This window comes from Protopterus annectens, chromosome 1.part0 (assembly GCF_019279795.1).
Source record: "Protopterus annectens isolate FY-2018-M chromosome 1.part0, PAN1.0, whole genome shotgun sequence".
Lineage (NCBI taxonomy): Eukaryota > Metazoa > Chordata > Ceratodontiformes > Protopteridae > Protopterus > Protopterus annectens.
In genome coordinates, this window is record NC_056725.1 from 605750451 (window position 1) to 605771166 (window position 20716).

General features: G+C 37.1%; 1 protein-coding gene across 1 annotated transcript in view; it reads right to left on the reverse strand.

Annotated features, from left to right (window-relative positions):
* The window catches only part of HHAT (hedgehog acyltransferase), a 3149942-nt gene that overhangs the window by 2089361 nt on the left and 1039865 nt on the right, over positions 1–20716 (reverse strand). Inside the window, exon 7 of the mRNA XM_044061752.1 lies at positions 8726–8897. Within this exon, the coding sequence (XP_043917687.1) occupies positions 8726–8897 (172 nt within the window). The remainder of the gene's footprint in view (positions 1–8725; positions 8898–20716) is intronic.

Genomic DNA, 20716 nt, shown 5'->3' on the forward strand with positions numbered 1-20716 from the left:
CAAGTATGTCACAATTTGAAATATCTCTGGCTGACGGTGATGGCTCTGACACTCATACCTCTCAACTTCAGAGCAAGAAATCTGGACAAAGCCATACATAGAACTAGAAGTGGGACACAGGCCCAAAAATAAGGACAATTTTTAAATATTGCTCTTATAAACTTAGATAATAGAACAGTACTAGGTCTTGCATTAGTACGAATTTTCTGAAGGGTATGAAATCTGAAACTCAAATGTCTGCCATTATTTTCTAACTTCAATCTTTAAAGACTTGTCACTAATTTGCCAGAAAACCACAATTTTATGAAAAACAGACCAAAAATGTGATGCAAAAATATAAAGTTGCCACACAATACAGCTGGGAACCTGTCAAAGAAGAGACACCTTTTCAATATTAACACTGTTAACTTGAGCAGCTAACAAAATAAGAGCATCTACATGGATTTCTGAAATAAAAGTAATCTATAACTCTGATCATTACAGTTATATATAATTGTAAACCCTCCACGTTTTCTTCCAAAATTGTCATTTTGAGGAGGGATTATTAGGGGAGAGCAACATTTTGAGCCAAAATTGGGGACAATTGAGAGGTTTGGATATTCCTAATTCTACAAAGCGATTTGCACGTACCTCTCAACCTCTTAATGCAGGAAATCTGGACAAAGCCAAATATATTGGGGGAACATACAAACACTACTAAAAATTGCTCTTGTATAAACTTAAGACAGTTGATAGAATAACAGGTCTTGCTTTAGCATGCATTTTCTGAAGGTTATGACGTCTGAAACTCAATGTCTGTCATTTAGTGACTTCATTCCTAAATGATTTGCTAGAAAACCACAAATGTTATGAGGAGCAAACCAAAAATAAGAAGCAAATATCTATTCATTCTGCAAAAATATGGACAACTGAGAGGTATAGTTCAACCGGGGCTGTCTGAGTTTGCTACCCTTCCCCCCTCACAAAATCATGGTCGAATGGAGCCTCCCCCCCTTGCAGGCATTCCAATGTCCCATTCCTTGGTTATTTTGCCCCATTTACCATAAAGACTGTAATGTGCATACTGCTTTACTTCTGCGATGATTTAGATTTCATTTGAAAGTTTTATTTTGCATTTTACAGCACAAACCCTAATAGATATCTGTTAAACAAAGCAATGCAGTCTCACAATGAAAATAGACTTAGCATTAAAACTTCTCTGCCCTTGAAACTCACATGCATTGAAACAGCATTGAAACCCACATTCAAAGAAAATACATTTTGCCAGTGGCAGATAAAGATTAACTTTGGGCTGTTTTCAAAATCATAGGCCCCTTGAACATGAAGCATACACACATGCTCTTTGATACACCTTCCTGATTGTATTACATTATATTCCTTGTACAATACAGTACAGTTGTTAGAGGACATTTTAAATTTATTGTTTTGAACATTTTTCCAGTAAACAATGAAACAAAATGCATGCACCAATGACAAAACTGCCCAATTCAGAACATTTCCATCATAAAAAGTCTACTCAACCAGTATGAGTAAATATGCACAATCTCTGAAGTAGTAAAATCCACATTAAAGAAATCTGTAACTAATAAAGAGGTTGCTGCTAGCAAACAACTTTATATGTCATTGTTTCATCTACAAATAAAGTGCCTGTTGCCCTTGAAGAATAAATTGCCTTTGTTGCATGCATTAAAACAATGATAAGCTGGCAATACCGCAATAGGGAATGGATAGCAAACTGATAACAGGTTCATAGTTACTAGGTATCTTTGCCAAAAAGGACTGCAACATCCACCCCCTTTACAACACAGTACAGTATCAACAGTGCATCTACCTACTGTGGGAGTAGAATCCACAGCCTTCTGCATCAAAAGCAAGTAATGTGCTATTAACAATGCAAGCAGACTTAGCATAAGAAGCACTAAACTTTTGTTCCCCTGCAGCTCTCAGCTCGTTGTAAAATCTACTCGACACTCAGCTGTATCTCTGAACTTTGCAGCACAAGAAATCTGGAAAAAGCCAAAATTTATTGGGGGGTCGGGACAAAAGCCCAAAAACCAGGGACACATTTTAAACATTGCTTGTATAATGTTGGAAAGTTGCTAGAATAAAATGCTGTGTTACCACCATACATTTCACTGCCACACAGGGGACCCTGTGCAAAACAGTCAGAGAAACATACCACTATGCCAAATCAGCTGTTTTGTGAAACAGAGGAAGACAAACTTAAATGGCTACCATTTAATGAATTCAGTTGTCACCATAGCTGTCAACCTCTTAGCAAAAAACACCTGAAAAAAGCCAATAATGTGGGAATACAGCTGCCAAACATATTCAGTGATTTCAGTTCTCACCATAGCTCTCACTCTTAGCACAAAATACCTGGTCGAGGCCAATAATGGGGGAATACAGTCCCAAAAATATGGGCAAATTTCAAATATCCATGTTATAAACTTAGACAATTGCTAGAATAAAAAACTTTCTGAAGAATATGAAGTCTGAAATTCAAATGCCTGTTATTTTTAAACATTTGTTAACCAGGAAACTAGTCTTGACTTGGAACAAAACAAAGCCAATTTTCAGCAGAGCAGGGAGAAACACTCCAGACACATCTTTGTAAGAGATGGGAGGACATGCAGACTCCACACAGAAGGCACCCCAGCCAAGAATCAAACCAGAGAACCTGTAGCTGTCAGGCAACAATGCTACCAGTGCACTACAGACCTTAGCAAGGAAAAATGAAAATACAGAAACCACAGATTTTATGAGGAACAGAAAAAATCTGCAATTTTTTACAAATAGTGATGGGTAGGGAATTCAGGTCCTTGCCACCTGCATCCACGGTACAGGGTTCAAGCCTGAATATCTCTACCCACCAGTATGTGTTAAATGGGGTATCTCATACACACACACACACACACACACACACACGTCCCAATACTTAATCTCTAAACCCACTACCTGTAAATGTGTCCGGACCCTCCACAATACTTAAACTCCAAACCCGCGCTCGAATCCATGAAGCAGCAAAACTCCAAACCCATGCTTGAATCCAACGCTTCCCTGTGACAGCTTAACCTCACCTCTCTCCTGATTGGTCCTGTCTGCGGATGAAGCAGTCCGGAGCTCCTCTGTTCTATGCGGTCATCTACCGCACAGATTCCTGGGCATCTGCGGGGCAGAAAATGCCTTCCCTGTATCTGGACTGCTGACTCAGGCAGTCAGTTTTTGCACAGATTCCTGGGCATCTGCAGGGCAGTCTGAGTGTGTCCGCGAATGCGCGGAAGTTCCGGGACTCGTAAAAATAATTTTTTTGTTTTTTTAATTTTATGTTTCACATTTTTATTTCTTTTGTTTCTAGGTGGGAGGGCTGCAGTCCTATAGCTTGAGCCGCCCCTGGTCATTAGTATAAACAGCAGTCTATGTTCACTAAGAAAAATGCTTAAATACAAAGAGAAAATAATTGGTTTAATAACTAGTTAGTAAAATGGTGTAATTGCATGTGACTGATTTGGATGAGATGGTCATTCTATCCTGGTTACTACAAACAAACAAATAAATAAATATATGATTAACAGATTATATGTGATTAGCATAGGGATTACCTCTACAGCAAAGCAGGTTATAACCCCTCTATACTTGTCACTAATCAGGTCCATAATTGAGTACAATGCCCCTTTCGGCATGTACTATACAAAGCACCTGCAGCAACTAGAGAGTCCTCAGAGGTTTCTAACTAAGAAGATCAAGGCACTCCAGCACATACCTTACACAGACCAACTAAAATCCCTGTCACTACACTCAGTATCATATAGACTTCTTAGGGAAGACTTATGCCTGGCTTAGACAGCAATCTCAGATCCAAGCCAAGTGAATTTGCTGTACATCCATAAATCAAATGGGACTAGAGCTACCCATTCCAGGGACCTAAATATGGTCTGTGGCTTGAATACGATGTGCTGTAGGGACAGACTGTTCTCCCAGCAGCTGCCACATCTTTGGAATAGTCTGCCAATTCATGTGAAGCAGAGCACATCTATGATACTGTTCAAAAAGAACCTGGTCGAGTGGCTGGGGTGCCATAAATTCTTACTGAGGATAGTGCCCACAACCCTTCTGGACAAAGGCAGTCATTAACAAATAAAGTTCTGGGTACTGACTAGCGTATCTATGGTATTACATTGGGATGAAACAGCTAGGCTTGAAATGACCTCCGGGTTGATAGCTTAGTAACCTCCTATGATCCTATGAAAAAGATCTTTAATTAAGCTAAGGAGCAACTTCAAAAATGGGGAACAATAAAAATGGGTATAGATGAATGGGTACAAGCCCTACAAATCTGTATAATCCCACACTTCACCTACCCAGGGCATTGTGGTATTCCAAGAAAAAGGTTTCTGAAAAGGCAAAGCAGATGTTTAGTGAGTTCGTCTGGGAAAGAGGAAGAGCAAAAGAAGCTTGGGAACAGGTAAGTCAAAGGAAAGAGGCAGTGACGTGGGAGCATCAGATAGAAAATCTCTCTGCAAGGCTGTATGGCAGACAATATAAAATAGGTAGGCACAGAATATAGAGCTGAGTGGAAAGAGATTATATGGGAAAAGGAGAATTTCTGGAATGATAATAAAGACATAATAGAGATTTTCCTAGAAACATCAAACAGGGAACTGCAACTTTCAAGGACAAAAGAGGTACATAAAGTCTTTAACTTATAGTGATATAAAAAATGAACAAGCACATGAATCTGTCTAGTTCCAACCTCACCACCATGAGTCTATACTATAGTCACAGTAATTAATCACTAATCACAGCAGTCTTGAGGAAAAAATAAAAATACAAAGAAACTAGCAGTCTTAAAACTTTGTTGATGAGCTCAGTGACAATAATTTCCAAAACTCATGAAACCCAGGTAGTGTTCCAAAGCAACAAGTCTTTATATGTTACAAACAATCCTCAGTAACAAAAAATCAGAAATATTTTAACAATATTAAACACTTATTAGAACACAATATCTGTGCCAACAATTTTTGGAAATTATTGTGACTAAGCTCATCAACAAAGTTTTAAGACAACTGTTTTTTTTTTTTTTTTTTTTTTTAACTTACAGTGATAGACAAGGAGCATCAAAACGGAAAGAAATAATCTTGCCTATAGGCGTATGAACCAGGCAGAGCTGCAGCTGGCCCATCTAGCCCATAGTCAGAGATCTGTCACTTCTGATAGATCCCTGGCCCCTCACCCTCAGCTATTGAGTTGAACAGCAACATTTGTAGCAATCAGCTCACTACAATGATGGCTGCACAGGAAGTACTGAAGTCCTTTTTTGTACTGATATTCAGAAATGTGCACTTCCCGATCGTGTTCCTAACGCCTTGCTCCTGGGGTGCCTGCCCACTTTGTACCACCCTTGCTATGCTTTTGGAACCAGGAGAGGGTAAGGTAAGCAGTGACATGAAGGTGGAGGAAAAAAAAAAAGAATAAGGTGATGTTTAGACCACAAACATGAATATGAAAGGGTAAAAACGGGGGTTGAAATAAGGGAGGAATTCCACCTTAATGATAACTTATAGTAGGCGTATCACAGGGTCATAAATAGATGCAGAAGATAGAATTTACTGCAGAAGAAAAAAATGTACCAGTACTTATAAAACAGATCAATATAAGGAGGACATAGGAAATAAAAAGTTAACACATATTCCATCCGGCGGTGTAAACCTTGGCTTGAGAGGATTGTCACTGGCGAAGCATATGCAAAATGGGAAAATGGGTTGAGGATGGATGAAATGGGAATAAACGCTTCATCAAAGAAAATTCTGAGACAGAGTAAAAAGCCGACAAGGAGCCTATGGGAGGAAGGGGGCTGGGATAACCAATTTGAAGAATGTACAATATGTTATACAGTGTTATTGGTGTTATACTGCATTATGTTAAGGTATGTTAGGAAATGCCCAAGGATTCTTCAACAGCCTCACTGTGGACCATTCAGCTCATGCACTTCAGGGACAAATTAGCAGCAATCAGGAACATCATCATTATGGGCTAATCTTCGTGTCTCTGACTCATGTTATCTATGATGAAGTGCAGATCAGCACTTCCAGTGGCAGGTAACTGTGCTGGTGGCAGCAGAGATCCCACCCCCCCTCAGTCACTCTTGTACACACAAACACACATTATAGCAGATAAACCATGCATCCATAGCTGTCCCTGTTGTCAGATCATCCACAATGTCTCCTGTATCCCCTGTCGTAGTAATTCACAAATGATTACAGTTCAGTTACTAATGCCAGTCATTCAAGTTTTTCACTTCATATGCTTCAGTAAATGTATTCTAGGGAACAGGCTTACATGTTTGAGGGAAATGCACAATGTGTCCCTTCCTTCCCCCTCATTCAGCACATGTTGCAGGCATTGCATTATGCCCGAGATCCACAATTATGTTTTAAAAAAACACCATCAGCACTAATTTATCAGTTAGTGCAGCGAGCTAATACAGAGAGCTCTTATCAAGGATGCACAGTCGAAATACCTTTTCTGCTTCATATTTTATTTTTATGTACAGTCCCTGATGTCTTGTGGTTCCCCACAACTTTTATTTAGTGTGCCCTTACGGCACTCCATAGTAAGTATCCTAGGTGGCTAAGGCTTCCTCCACCCCGATCCCCATAGCAGTTAAGTGCCATTAAGGCACAAGTGCTGTAGGGTAATACATAGTGGTTAGTGTTCCCCACACCCCTCCCAATCCCCACAGTGATTAAATGTCATTACGGTCTGGGTGTTATAGAATAATCCCTGGTAGACACCCCCCCCCCCCATCCAATCCTCATCATCATTAACTGCTGTTACAGTATGAGTGTTACAGGATAATCCCTCGTGGCTAGTCTTCCTCTATCCCCATATTATAGTTATTCCTGCTGGCTAGTTGTCCCCCCACCTACCATTGCAGACTATGCTCCTTAGTCTAGGGGTGTGTGGAGGTATGACTGGCAACTTAACAGACACTCGCACTTACACAAACATGTGCAGCCCACTACACACTTGATCACACTGACACGTTCATCCATTCAGACAGACAGACACACACACACATATGCACACACGCTTACCTCACCCCCTCACTATGCCATTAAGCTATCAAGTAGGCAGGCAGGCAGGCACACACACACACACACACACACACACACACACACACACACACGCGTACGCAGCCTCTGGCATACACTCGTTCACACACCTCCTACCCTACCTAACCACTAAACTTCTCGATACCTACCACATGGTAGGAACATATATGATAGTCTACATGGCCAAGTGATAGAATTGCTCGGTGTGTAGATGCCTTCCTAGAGATGGTTCCAGGGAGACAGCACATGGTTAAGTAGCATATGCCTCTCCCCCAGACTGCCTTACTAGAATGTAACAGGGCAACGGAGATAGCCCAATGCAGTGTTGCATGTCTACATGCAACAACATGATGTTAAGGCTGTATCTGAATTCCAAAACTGTGTTACAAGGTGCACACAAGGTGTCCACCTTGCAGTAACCTTTATGAATTCTCCCTATAATATTCTGTTATGTAAAGCTCTGTCATAATGTTAACATATGTTATAACACGTTAAAGGAACTTGGAATGAAATGGTTTTATAAAGCTGAAAGAATAAGCAGCTGCAACACATGATACCTGGCCAAGTGATGATGTATAAAAGGACATTAACAAACAACTTAAGGAAGAAAACACTAGCACCAGCAAAGGATATTTGCACACCATGCATGCAGACTGTGTAGTTTTGTAAATTAATTGAAAAAAATATAATAAAAGGAGTTAATCTTAAAAAAATAACAGAAAGAAAATAATTCTGTCTTGTACAGCAAATCCTTTGGAGTATTTCTTTTAAATCGAAAGAAGTCATAGCTCCAACTTTATTCATTCCATTTTTTATACATATCATTGAATATAATCCCCATTCAATGTGTAACTCTCGTACTGTAACTCATAGAAGGGTTAGAAGTGACCATGCTATAAATTCAGTTATTTAGCAATTTAAGCAAACGTGACCAAACTAGAACCAAATAAATCTAAATATTAGTATGTATCACTGTAAAACTGATGTCTTAATATATCTTTTTAGTTTTACAATGTCACCGATACCTCTACATTTCAATGACAAATGAACATCAGTCATTACCTGGGTAATGCTCATTAATGTAGTACACCATTCTATAAATTCAAAAGGAACATGGCATTTTAAGAAAGTAAGACTGTAGCAGGATATGACATATCTAACATGTTGATACTGTTAGTATATATATGACAACAGCTTAGTAATGTTTCACCATTACAATGGCACTTAAAACTTCCTTGTCAAACAGCTCCATATTTCACTGATAAATACATGTCCATCATGACCTCCTTAATGTTAACTAGGAGTATGTCTCGAGTTCCTCAACCAAAATATAATTAGTATGGATTCTTGATGTCACCCTGTCTATTTTAGATTCTGTTGCTAAGAAAACATGATGTTCACCCATTCTGCTCCCCAATATACTCACTACTTCTCTTGGAAAGCAGCAAAGTGGCAGATTTATATTACTATAAAGTAGTACAGAAAGCATACTGATATGTGGAAAACTGTAAAAACCCTTCTTTGAAGCTTATTTTTTCAAACAATCTCCAGCTAAAATTTGCATATACAAATACGAAAATGGAAAACAGAAAAAAATATTTTGTACTGACCTAATGTCCAGAATGTTACTGATTCCAGAATTGCTTCATTATTGTGAATCGCATGCATATACATGAAATGAATCATTGACTCAGCCAGCCACCACCATAAGAAAATACGAGCAATTCCAAGCATTAGTGTAGCAATATCATTTTTCTTAACTCTTTGTTCTTTTTTCTGCATCTGGAAAAACAAATCATGTAGACACAAAATAAAGAATAATTATTCACATGCATAGTATCAGTTACATTTCTGACAAGAAGGCACTGTACAATTAGCAAAAAGCCAACAAAGAGCTGTAAATGTAGTTCTGTGAGTAGTATTAACTATACGTGAATTACAAATGCTTATTAATGCTCTCACTTTAAACAATAGGGCTAAAGTGTTCAGCCTACTTTTTTCCCAACTGATATTACCCTCTGCTGCCAGTAAAATCAAAATAATATGTCAGTTACAATGCATATGGGTTATTCACATCATACACCATTCCAAAACTTGTGTTGCAGCCAAGTGTCATGTTTTAAGGGTATGAAAAAACTTGAAACTTGAGGAACAAATGAAAAAGGTATACATACCTACTTAGAAAAATATGATTTTCAGGTCTTGAAATATATCACAAATGTACTCAGCACATCAGAAATGTATACTTTCCCACCTCACAGGACAGCATCTGCAGCCTGGGGGAGGGGACACTTATCCCTATACAGGGAAGAGTAGAATGGTAATATGCAACCACTAGAGAAGGCAGCATTGTAGCTCAACTGATGTCATGAATACATAGAGGATTACAACTGAGTCTTTGATCATAACCAGTGTATTGTGTGTTTGAGGCATAAATATTAAGAAATTTTCTCCAGGTGCAAAGCTAGAGCTGTGTATCTTGGCATCCATGTTGAAAACACAGCTGGTTGTAATCAGAGAGAGATGATCATAATTTTTTGTAATACAAGGAACTTTATCTGGTACATATACTTACTACCCATTACAACAACAAAAAATAAAGTATAGGAGCATGAGAGTTTCAATGCCTTTCAAAGATTTTGAAAGCTGGTAAAACATTGGCACTGACAGAGAGGCAGTACTCCTAAAGACCAAAGAGCTTTAAAAGCTGTTAGATACTTCTTTCTGCCACAGTTTTTGCTTTTAAGTGAGGCAGAGTGAAGTTGTAAAGCTTTTAAAAATTCTGTACTTTTCTGTTAATGGGGCAACAGCTGTTTTGGCCTCATTAACGTTTTTTTGTCCTATGGGAAAGTATTTCCTCCTTCTGCAGCAGATATGGAGTTACTTGTATTGGTACCATATTTAAGCATGTTTATAAATATTTGTCTTAGTTCTGGAGCTATTATATTTGTGGAAAATAGTGACATGGTAAATTAAGCACCGTGCACATACAATTGAAATACCATTATCAAACTATCCAGATTTCTGCCATGGTTATTGCTTTCTGATTTACGGCAGGCCCCTTACTAAAAAAAAAAAAAGTTGATGACCACAAAAAAGCCGTGTATATATTTCAGTCATATAACATTCAATTCAGATGTAAGGGATGTGCCCTCATGCTTCCGCACTATCCCCTGACAGCAATTTCCAGCTGATGGAGCGACAAGGCTACCGCTGAAAGCAATGCCAAATAATGGCTGTTTGGTGTAATGGAACACCACTGAGAAGTCTGTCACGGACATTAACAGTTATGTCTGACTTGATTTTGGGCTGGAATGGAGCTGGATAAATTCCCTTACCAAGTCATCAGTTAGGAATTCTGACCTTAAATTTACAAGACAAAGTCAACTTGTTATTTTAACGAGAGAAGAATGCACTGGATTACTTCCATGTTTGTCCCTGATTCTGGAGTTAACAGAATGACAGCTGCTGTGTGTGTGTGTGTGTGTGTGTGTGTGTGTGTGTGTGTGTGTGTGTGTGTGTGTGTGTGTATATGTATACTTTCTGTAGGATAAAAACCATTAACGAGGCCAAAAATCTGCTGTCCCGTTAACGGGAAAGTACCAAAAATTGTTTTACATTCTGCGACTGTTTTTCTGGCTGGCAATGTCCTTATCACAAAACTCGACTGAAGCAGCATTTAGAGGTTCTTAAACTTTTGTTAAGCACACCTAAGTGCTGTTACGCAAGAGTCTCGTGCTAGGAAAGCACTTAACACGTTTGCGTTTTCCCTCGGTACTGAACCATAACCTCAGCTCTCCATATTTATTGTATCTTACTTATGGGCCTCCTACAGTTGGTAACTGTTGCAAAAATTCCCAAGTAGAAAATTAAACCTGCTGAGAGGCCAGAACAAAGAGAATGCCAAAATTCAAGAATTCAAAAGGCTGTATTATTTAACTGTGAAGTGCTAAAAGGAGGCTTGACCCCTAGAATCACAGTCCCCGACCAACAATGCTTAATAAAGACATAAAATGACACAAGTGAGTGAGATACAAAGATCAACAACAGAGACTTTTTAACACAAACACAAGAATTAACCATGCCTCTGGTGGAGAGCTGCTGATAGCAGCGGTTTACGGCCTGACAGCAAAAAATAATGCAGCTAGTTTTCCACTCAGAAAGGGTTTGCTTGGTCACAGCAAGCCCCTCTCAATCACCAGGAAAGGAGACCACTGCTCTTTCAACTTCCTGAACTAATGCATTCTCTTCGGATAAAATAAGAGCTACTGTTGGAATCCATATGTACAAAGGGCCCAGGAAGGAAAAATGGAAAAGGAAAGATTTAGTTTACGATTTAAAAAAAATTCTGACATCCCTGTTGGGAGGGAACATGGGATTGTCCTAAAGAAACTCAGTCCGTGTGAAAGATCAAATGCTTCAAGTTCTGAGATCTTTCAAGCAGCAGGGATGGTATCAAGAAAAGTACCTTTCTAGAGATAAACTTCAGGTTTGTCCAGCCAGTAGGTTTGAAAAGAGGACAAACAAGCCTGTCAGTCATAAAGTTAAGCTCCCAAAGAAGAGAAGGATTTTCCAAAGGTGGGAGAATATGAATAAACCCTTCGAGTAACTGCTTAAAAGACAATTGTTGGTAAGAGTTCTATACTCCATAAGATTATGAAGCAGAAAGATGTTTGAGATATGTACCCTGACTGTGGAATAACTGAGGCCGAATCATACAGGTTTTTGAGACAGAACAATATCAGCTGCAGAGAAACCAAATGAGATGGAAAAGTTCACCTCTCCACCCAAATCAAGAACAAGTATAAAAAGGGAAATACTTCCTGATGGCCCGGATCTTCAATGAGACTCCAGGTTTGGGATCAAATGGCAAAAGAGATCTAAGCCAGAAGCCTGATTGTGAGAAGGGAACCAGCTGTTGTGTGGTTTCCTAGATGGTTATAGATATGACATGCCTAAAAGTACACCCCTCTCAAGCCACCAAAGTGTGATAAGAGTGAGCCTTAGTCTTTTTTTCCCCTCTGAATTTTTAAATGAGGCTGAGAATCTAAGTGAATGCAAAAAGGCATAAAGGAATCTTCCCATGCTTATGAGATAAAGCACACCTACAATCAGTTTCTTCTTGCCAGGCAGTACAAACCAAAAAAGGGACTGTACCTCATCCTCTCAAGGGGATAACAATTCAACCTCTGGAGCTTTCCAAGATGGCTGCACAACAGCTTAATTTCAGCTCTCCCAGTGTGAAAAAAGAAGCCGAGAACTATATGCCAGTGATATTGCAGCTTGAGTAAAATTCAGTTACTGGCTAGTAAGTACACTGCCTGGATGCCATAAAAGAAGACATTTAGATAGCATGAAAGAAAAGTAAACAGAAAAGTTGAAGAGAAAACACTGGCTGGGAAGAATCCTATAAAAGCAGTTCAGGCTTTAGCTTTGGTACAACAGATGGCTTCCAGTAATTTAGAGAAAAAATAAATCAAATCTACTCAGAAGTAATTAAAATAAATGATGCATAGAAGGAGTATATCAACTCAAATAAGAAAAGGCTGGAAACATGGAAGCAGCATTAACTAGCTATTCAGATAAACTCATAAAACTGCATGAATCAGAGCGTGAAATAAAGAAAAAGACTGACTGACTATGAGAGTTCTCAAGTAGAGATGTTTCAAAAAATGGTACAGTTAGAAGACAGGGTAGGAAGAGAATACCTGAGATTTTCTGCTGTACAAGACAAACTGGAAGAACAGACTACCTTAATTTTATGAAAACACCAATAAGCAACAGGACTAGTATTCTACAGCAGGAATTGAGTGAAAGGGCCAACTGAGCAAATGTTCTAAATCTGGCCATGACAAAGTACACAAAACATGTATTAGTAAAGATGCAATCATACCACCAGTAAGAGTTGATCTGGGCAAAACTGTGGCAATAGCGAAAGTATTGAAAATTGGTGACAGCAGAGTATATGTAGAAATTGATTACTTGCTGTACCCCATGCAGAAGGAAAGGAAATTTATCCCAACAACCAGGGAATGTCATGAGGCAGGTGTGAGATTCAAGCTGCAGCAATCAACTGTATTCAGAATATTTTTTTCCTGGAAGATCAAATACATTTTTGGATGCAGAACATGTTAAGGAGGAAATAAAAAAGTGTATCTAACAAAAATTAGCCAACAAACAGAAAAGGACTCTGTTTCTCATTCTTTTGATAACAAAGCTCATAGGCAGATCTTACCAGTGAAACATTTTCTAATGACCCAAAGGAAACTGCTTGAGAGAGAGAAAGTAGTACAGGAGTTGACTAAAAGAATCTGAAGTTGGTGTTGTGAGATGGAAATGAACAGGAAGAGGACTAGCAACACTGAAATTAGTGAATAAATGGGAGGCTGTAAAGCATTTTATTGAAATATGTCAAAAAATAGTTGAAAAAGACTGGAATTTTTTTTACTTTATTAAACTTGTGGGTGGACTGTAAACTATACACCCAGTTTGTCATTAAGGTTTAGAAGGACAATAAAAGGGGAAAAGTAAATTTAAGTGAAACAAGTTTTTATCCTTATTAGTATTTATATAAAACATTTCATGATAAAAAACCTGCATGTTATATACAGTAAAGCAATTCTATGCAATACATATTCTTTGGGTATTTAAAATGCGGGGGGAGTATTTTCAGTGACTGTTGTGTGTGTTAAAATAAACAAGTACTGTTTTATTTGTAAGAAATACATGCTTTATAGTATAACCAGAGAAGAAAAGCTGGAGAAAAGCAATTTTAGTATTAATATGCTATAATCGTGGGCTGGCAGGGCGGGGTGTAAAAGTGCACTGGTTATATTACATGTAGAATAAGATATTTTCTTTTATTTTTACAAGGGTGAATATCTAGATTAATGCCATTGGGATTTTGTAAACAAGAAGGTTAGGAAAATAAGACAAAATGATGAAAGCTGTGAAAAATGCCAAGTTTCTTACTCCTGAAAATATATTAGCTTGTTTTTTTTCTATTAGCAAATGTTCACAGGGAGTCAAGAAGTCTGCAGCTAAAGGCAATTGTGCATTCTTTTATTTTACAAAGATTCATTACTGACTACTTTTACATGGAGCCCAGCTGTCTGCAGGCACAATAAATTAATCTGGACACTTCACAGCATCCTTTGCTCAGGGAGAAGCAAAATTTAAAGGCACAACAGCAAGCAGTTCAGAGAAAAATAAAGTCTGAAATTATGGAAAGTGAATCAGAGATGGCAACCTTAATACTTTCATGCATTTAATAGAAGAGTATAACATTTAGTTTTATATAAAGATAGCCAATGCACCTTTTCTTATACTGAAAGAAAATGTTTTCTTAAAGCATACAAGCTGTTTTTCACATCTTGTAGTGGAATGTAGCTAAGAAAAGAACAGACAGCAATCAATGTAAGTGAGAATGCAGGCTATAGCATGCACTTTATCATGGGTAACCTTAAGTTTAGGTTAGGTAATGCCTGTGGGTGCAGCTGTCAATTTTGGACAAATGTTCCTAACTGGAGGATTAAACTTCACTTTTTGAAGATGTACATAGCTTTTTGTGTTTGTTCCAAGTTAATAAGCGATGGGGTGTTCTGAAATTATACATATTTTTGACGGTTTAGATTAAAACAAGTCTTCAACTGGAGATGAAAAAAAAAAACAAATGTATAAAAATCAGCCTACCAAACATTAGTGTGTGCATGTAACACAAAAGTTGGAAATACACATTAAAAAAAAAACAGTCATGTATAATAGGTGAGAACAATAGCTTTCTATCATAATGGCTATGCTACCCATATTATATTGCAATGTAAATAACCTCACAGTTACAGACTAAAAGGAGAGAGGGTTGAATTATATTAAGAAATGTGAATTGCAAACAGCAATTAAGCAAGAGACACACTTGGAAAGAAATGAACATGTGAATTTACAAAGAAAGTATTACAGGGTGGGTATTCAGCAGAATATTAGAGACAAAGGAAAATACAACAATTATATTAATTGCTGGGGGGGTCTAATAATGATAGAAGAGAAAAAAAGGCAGTAGTGGTAGATTTGTGGTAGTAAGAGGCTACTGACATGAAAGGATTATGCTGGCATGTAGTTATATTCAACCAAAAACTGCTACTATGTAGCTTAAAAAATTGAGAGAAATAACCAGCTTTCAGCAGGGAATATTACTTACAGGTGGGGAATGGAACTTAATTTGCAATAGTAAGGATGTATCAGGGGACCTAGAAGGGAAAATATAACAAGAGGATAGATGTCTGAAGAAATTACTGAAGATATTTGGAATGGAAGATGTGGCTTCAGTTGTAGGAACTCTAACAGAATTTACATATTAAACCCAAAAGTACAATAACTAGGCTAGACTAGATAGAAATTATATTTTCACAGGAACATATGCATTTAATTAAAACATTTGACATGCATCCAATAACCATTTCAAATCATGCACCAATAAAAACTAAGATAGAAATACAGGGTAATGAAGTTAAAATGAGACTCTATCAGTTTCCCACCTACCTACTAAAAGAATTTAAGGAAAGGGTACTGGAAATTATTTGTGAAGTATTAGAGAAGATAGAAATTTCTTCAAAAGTTATAGCTCGTGAGTGGGATTAAATGCAAATGGAATTTAAAAAAGGGTAGAAATAAAAGAGAAACAGATATTGTTAAGAAGTAATAGGAATTATTTAGAAGGGCTGACAAAGGTTGAAGTACTGCAGAATAAAGGAAATCTCACAGAACAAGAAAAGGAGAAAATATTAATCCTAAAGACAATCTACTACCTGCCCTCCACTTATTCTTAACCCTAGCTCTCTGTAGCCTTCTTTACCTAGTCTATTACCTGCCTTTTTAAGCCTTAACTGTAAACAACTTAGATAAATATTCAATTTATGTACCTCTTATTTATCTCCTATACCTTTGATGCATGCTTAGCTACAAAGGACTACTACAATTTTGTTTTTCTATCTCATGTCAAAATTGTTTTTTATGACATTTTACTGCTTTTATTTAATTTTTTTGTAAAAATTCAGATTTTTTTGCTGTTAATTGTTTCTGTAAATGGTTACTGTTTAATTAGTGGAGCTTTTCTCCCCAGGCCTCCGCTGAAAAAGGGCTATTCAGCTCAGTCGGACAAACCCAGTCAACAAATGTAAAATAAATAAATGAATAAATAAATAAAATAAAGGGTTATCTGGATAATATGAGTTTAGAAATATTGCTGTTAAGCAAATATTTTTGATAACTCTAGAGCACAAAAAAGCAGAGCAACGTAGGCAGCAGAAATTAAAAAAGAGTTGTCAACAAATGTAGGGAGCCTATAACAAGAAAAATAGCCACAGATCCTGTAGAGGTATTATAGGTATTTTTCAATTTTATAAAATTTTGTATAAAGGAGAGAAATGTGGAAATTAAGAAAGAGCACAAATAGAAACATTTATGGAAGACTTAATCATGCCAAGGTTAGCAGAAGATGAGGCTCAACGAATAGCAGTCAAAATAGGATAATGATAATAATGAGATAAAAATGAAATAAAACCAGTCTTCACCTAAAAATGGTAAAGGCCTATCAGATCCAGCTTCATATAGACCCATCTCAATTTTAAATCATGATTATAAAGTCCTTATTTCTACACCAGATAAAAATGGCATTTTTTGGCAAAACTGATAAATATCGATCAATGTAGTTTTGTTGAGGGGAGGCAAACATTTGACTACAGTCATACAACAAGAAAATGCTGCTGCTGTTGGTAGGTCTTGAAGCAGTAAAAGCATTTGACAGAATAAGTTGGGATTTTATGAGTAGGGCAATGGAAGCATTTGCATTCCCTGATACAATAACAATGTTAATTATGAAGATATATAAAGACTGTGAAGCAAGAATTAAAGTTGGAGGATTCCTCTTTAATAAGTTGTGTTTGAACAGAGTGAACATGCAAAGGTGTCCTTTTATATCTTTGTTATTTGCTTTATATTTAGAGTGATTGGAAAATAAAATAAAGGACCCAGAAATGCAAGGATATAATTGTTATAGTAATCAAGAAATGTTGGTTTTATAGGCAGACAATATTATTTTCTAACTGATAAATCCACAAAATGACTTCTCAGTGCTGTGCAACATTTTGAGAAAGTTTCAAGGTGTTTTGGGGGGATATAAAATGAATGAAGATAAAATAAAAGCTATAGCCATAAATTATGTATCCACACATGAACTGGTTTAGCAATGGGGACACGACAAGATGGAAGTAATTTAGGAGTATGGTTTAAAAAGGCTAGTTTGATGGCAGCTAAGGATATGTGGGAAGAAACTAAATGAAAGTTAATACAAAAACAGAGAAATTGGAAGCTCTTGTTTATGGATATGGATAATAACATGCAAGCAGTATTTAGTTACTTTAGTTTTATATACAGGTGTGACATCTCTCTTCTGGGCCAGTAATCAAGGAGCCTCAATCTTCACTACTGACACAGGTGGGGAACATTCATTTAGAACAAAGATAGATACATGCAGTATTTTCAGATGCATCTCTCTGCACCAAGCACAATTTCCCTTAAGAGAATCCATGGAACACACTTCAGATCTGGAGCGAGACTTCCTCTCCAGGCCCAAATAAGACTCCACCTTTCTCTCTGCAGAAACTAGTGCTTTGTGTCTCTGTTCCAAGTAGCTGACACACACATTCTGAGATTTGATTTTCACACACACACATACACACTCACACACACACACACATGTACACCTGGGAAAGGCTGGGACAGATTTACCAGCTCAGCCACCTCCACCCAGACTATAATGTAGATTCACTGCCACCAGCCAGCTACTTTAAAGCACTTACCAGGGTAACCAATTACTCTTAGTAAAATTAATCCTTATACAAATGGTAGTATTAACCAAGCTGCAAGACTTTCAGGAGCATGAAGCCACAGTGTCACCAAATAAATTTAATTACTCTCAAGGGTTAAATATTTTCCAAAAGACCAGCCACAAAGAAAGGTTTGTATATATTTAATAATAAAATAGAAAATGTGAAAATACTGAATATATATTTATAATAAACACCAGAGTTTCAGTTCACATGAAATATAAAAACAACACAGATGGAAAGATTCAGACAGATACAGAAAAACAATATTTAACTAGTCTCATTATATTTTCCTAACTGACTGAAAAATTACTGTTTCCTACTTACTTGCTAGAGCAAGGCAAGATGAAATGGATGAGTGTCTTTTGTTGTCAGTTCCAATAAAAGAGTGCTGAGTGTCGGTATCACATCTCTCACTAGTATCTAAATACAATTTCAGTGCTAGCTGCAAAATTACATCACATCTAGTCACTTGATTCTGTGGTTCTCACACTACCCCCATGACTAGATGCTGAACCAGTATTTAGCACAGATGTGGCATGATACACACCTAGGATTTTGTTAATGCTTCTTCCAGCAGCTGGAGACTGTAAAACAATTATAATGCTTTCATCCTTTCTGTAGAGACTAACCAGCCATTCTCTGGAACCCCAGGGTAGAAAATAGTTCACCAATAAGGACAGTAAGAGCCCAGGCCTTTTCTAAACATTGCATCTCTGGCTGCATTCAGACCTGTGAGCTAAAACCTTTATGGCCTAAACCAGGTAATTTAATTTCTGGCTATTTTTCTTAAGGTAATCTGGGCTTAACTCCTTTCCCTTCCAATTTCCTCTGTTAACATATATACATTTTCTCAGTTACAACAGCACTGCCTGATATAAATGTATATTTCTTTTCTGTTCAGCAGGACCCACTGTTGATACATTTTAACACAAATTACTTTAAAAAGACATTTTTAACACAAGCATCTGTATAAATCAGTTTGATATACAAATGACATAAAACTATTTACAAAATTCAAGCTAATTATGTTGGCATATGTTACATATGCCCTACTCACTCTGGCATAGCTGGCACTACCTCACATCATCACAGCAGGTCAGGAATATTTTTAACATTGGAGGAGAAGTTGTGGACAAGAATTAATAAAGACTTGAAGGAATTTATCTGGAAGGGGGAAGATGGCAAGAGTTAAGTGAAATAAGTTGATCCTTCCAACAGAACAAGGTGGTTTAGGATGAACTGATGTGAAGGGATATTTTAGAGCAACAAAATTAAGGCTCATACACATAATACCATGTAGGAGGTCATAATTTAAAATGCAAAGCTATGATGATGAAGTAGGAGGGAGTTCAATAGAGAGAGAGAGTGGGATTTTGGATGTAGATCTTTAAGGAGAATAACAACAACTATGCAGAATACTCGAAAAGTACTAGTTGGTATTCTAAGAACTAGAACAGCATTTGAATAGAAAAAGATATTGCAAATAGGGATGCCTGCAAGTAGGGATACATAAAATAGGCAAAAGGTGGCTGGACTTTACAGGAGAAAAGTGGAACTAAGGTACTGGAAGAAAATAACTAGAGAGGGAAGGTAGTATAGTGGAATGAGGCCAAGAAGATATCTGTCTGCCTTCCCTACCAGCGATTGATATCAGAGTATAGGCAAAGAAAAAAGGATAGGGGGATCTTAAGTCAAAGGCCTGCTCTGGTAGATGTTTTAGTTGATTCCAGAACTGAATTTGCTCTTAAAAAAAGGATAATTAACAGGGCATATAAAATATTGCATGACAGCTATATGAATCAATCAGCGGAAGTTAGAAAAGATTGGGAAGACAGACTAGGAAAGTAATTTACAAGAGAATAATGGCAGAACATATATATGGCTTCCAAGGCAACAAAGCCCAGAAGTTTTAGGATCTTTGCTTCTAAGCATTTACATAGGCATTTTTATACCACAAGCATACTTTAAAATTTTTTTCCAAAGGTAGATAGTGTATGCTGGAGGTATAATGGAGAAGAAAGAGGTAACTAGGGATGTATGTTTTTAGAGTATGTTTTGAGAGTGTAATCAGCACATTTTAAAAATTCCTTACACAGTACTCTGTTGGAAATCCTGGATAAGCAAATGGCTGTAACTAAGGAAATGCTTCTTTTTAGTTAGGACACACAATCTGAATTGCCTACACACAGTAAGGCCTTATTAAATTTAATTTTGTTGTCTGCCAAAAAAACAATTACTAGAAAATGGAAGTCACAGTCTAAACCAACTGTATTTGAAGTACTGAATATTATTAGAGATATAAAAGAACTGGATGAGTGATCTTTAGAAAAATGAATGAGCAAATTACATAGAAATAAAGGAAATTGTGGACACGATACATGTACACTAATGTTCAGGAGAAGGAGTAAAATTAAAGGGAAGGCAGGAATTCATCAATTTATATAATGTTGGACTGATGATAGTTACAAAGAAAGAAAATATATGTGCTGTACAATGTATGTAAATGGGAAAATGTTAATATGGTATTTTTTTCTGTTATGGTATGTTTGCCTATATATTAATTGACATTTTAATAAAGGTGTTAAAAAAATCAACCTCTGAGTTACCCAACTTCTGGATGACCTTGACTAGATGGGATATCTACAGCAAAAGCTCTAAAACAGGAATGTAACTGTAGCTTAGGGTCTATATGACGCTATCAAATGGACTAAATAGTGA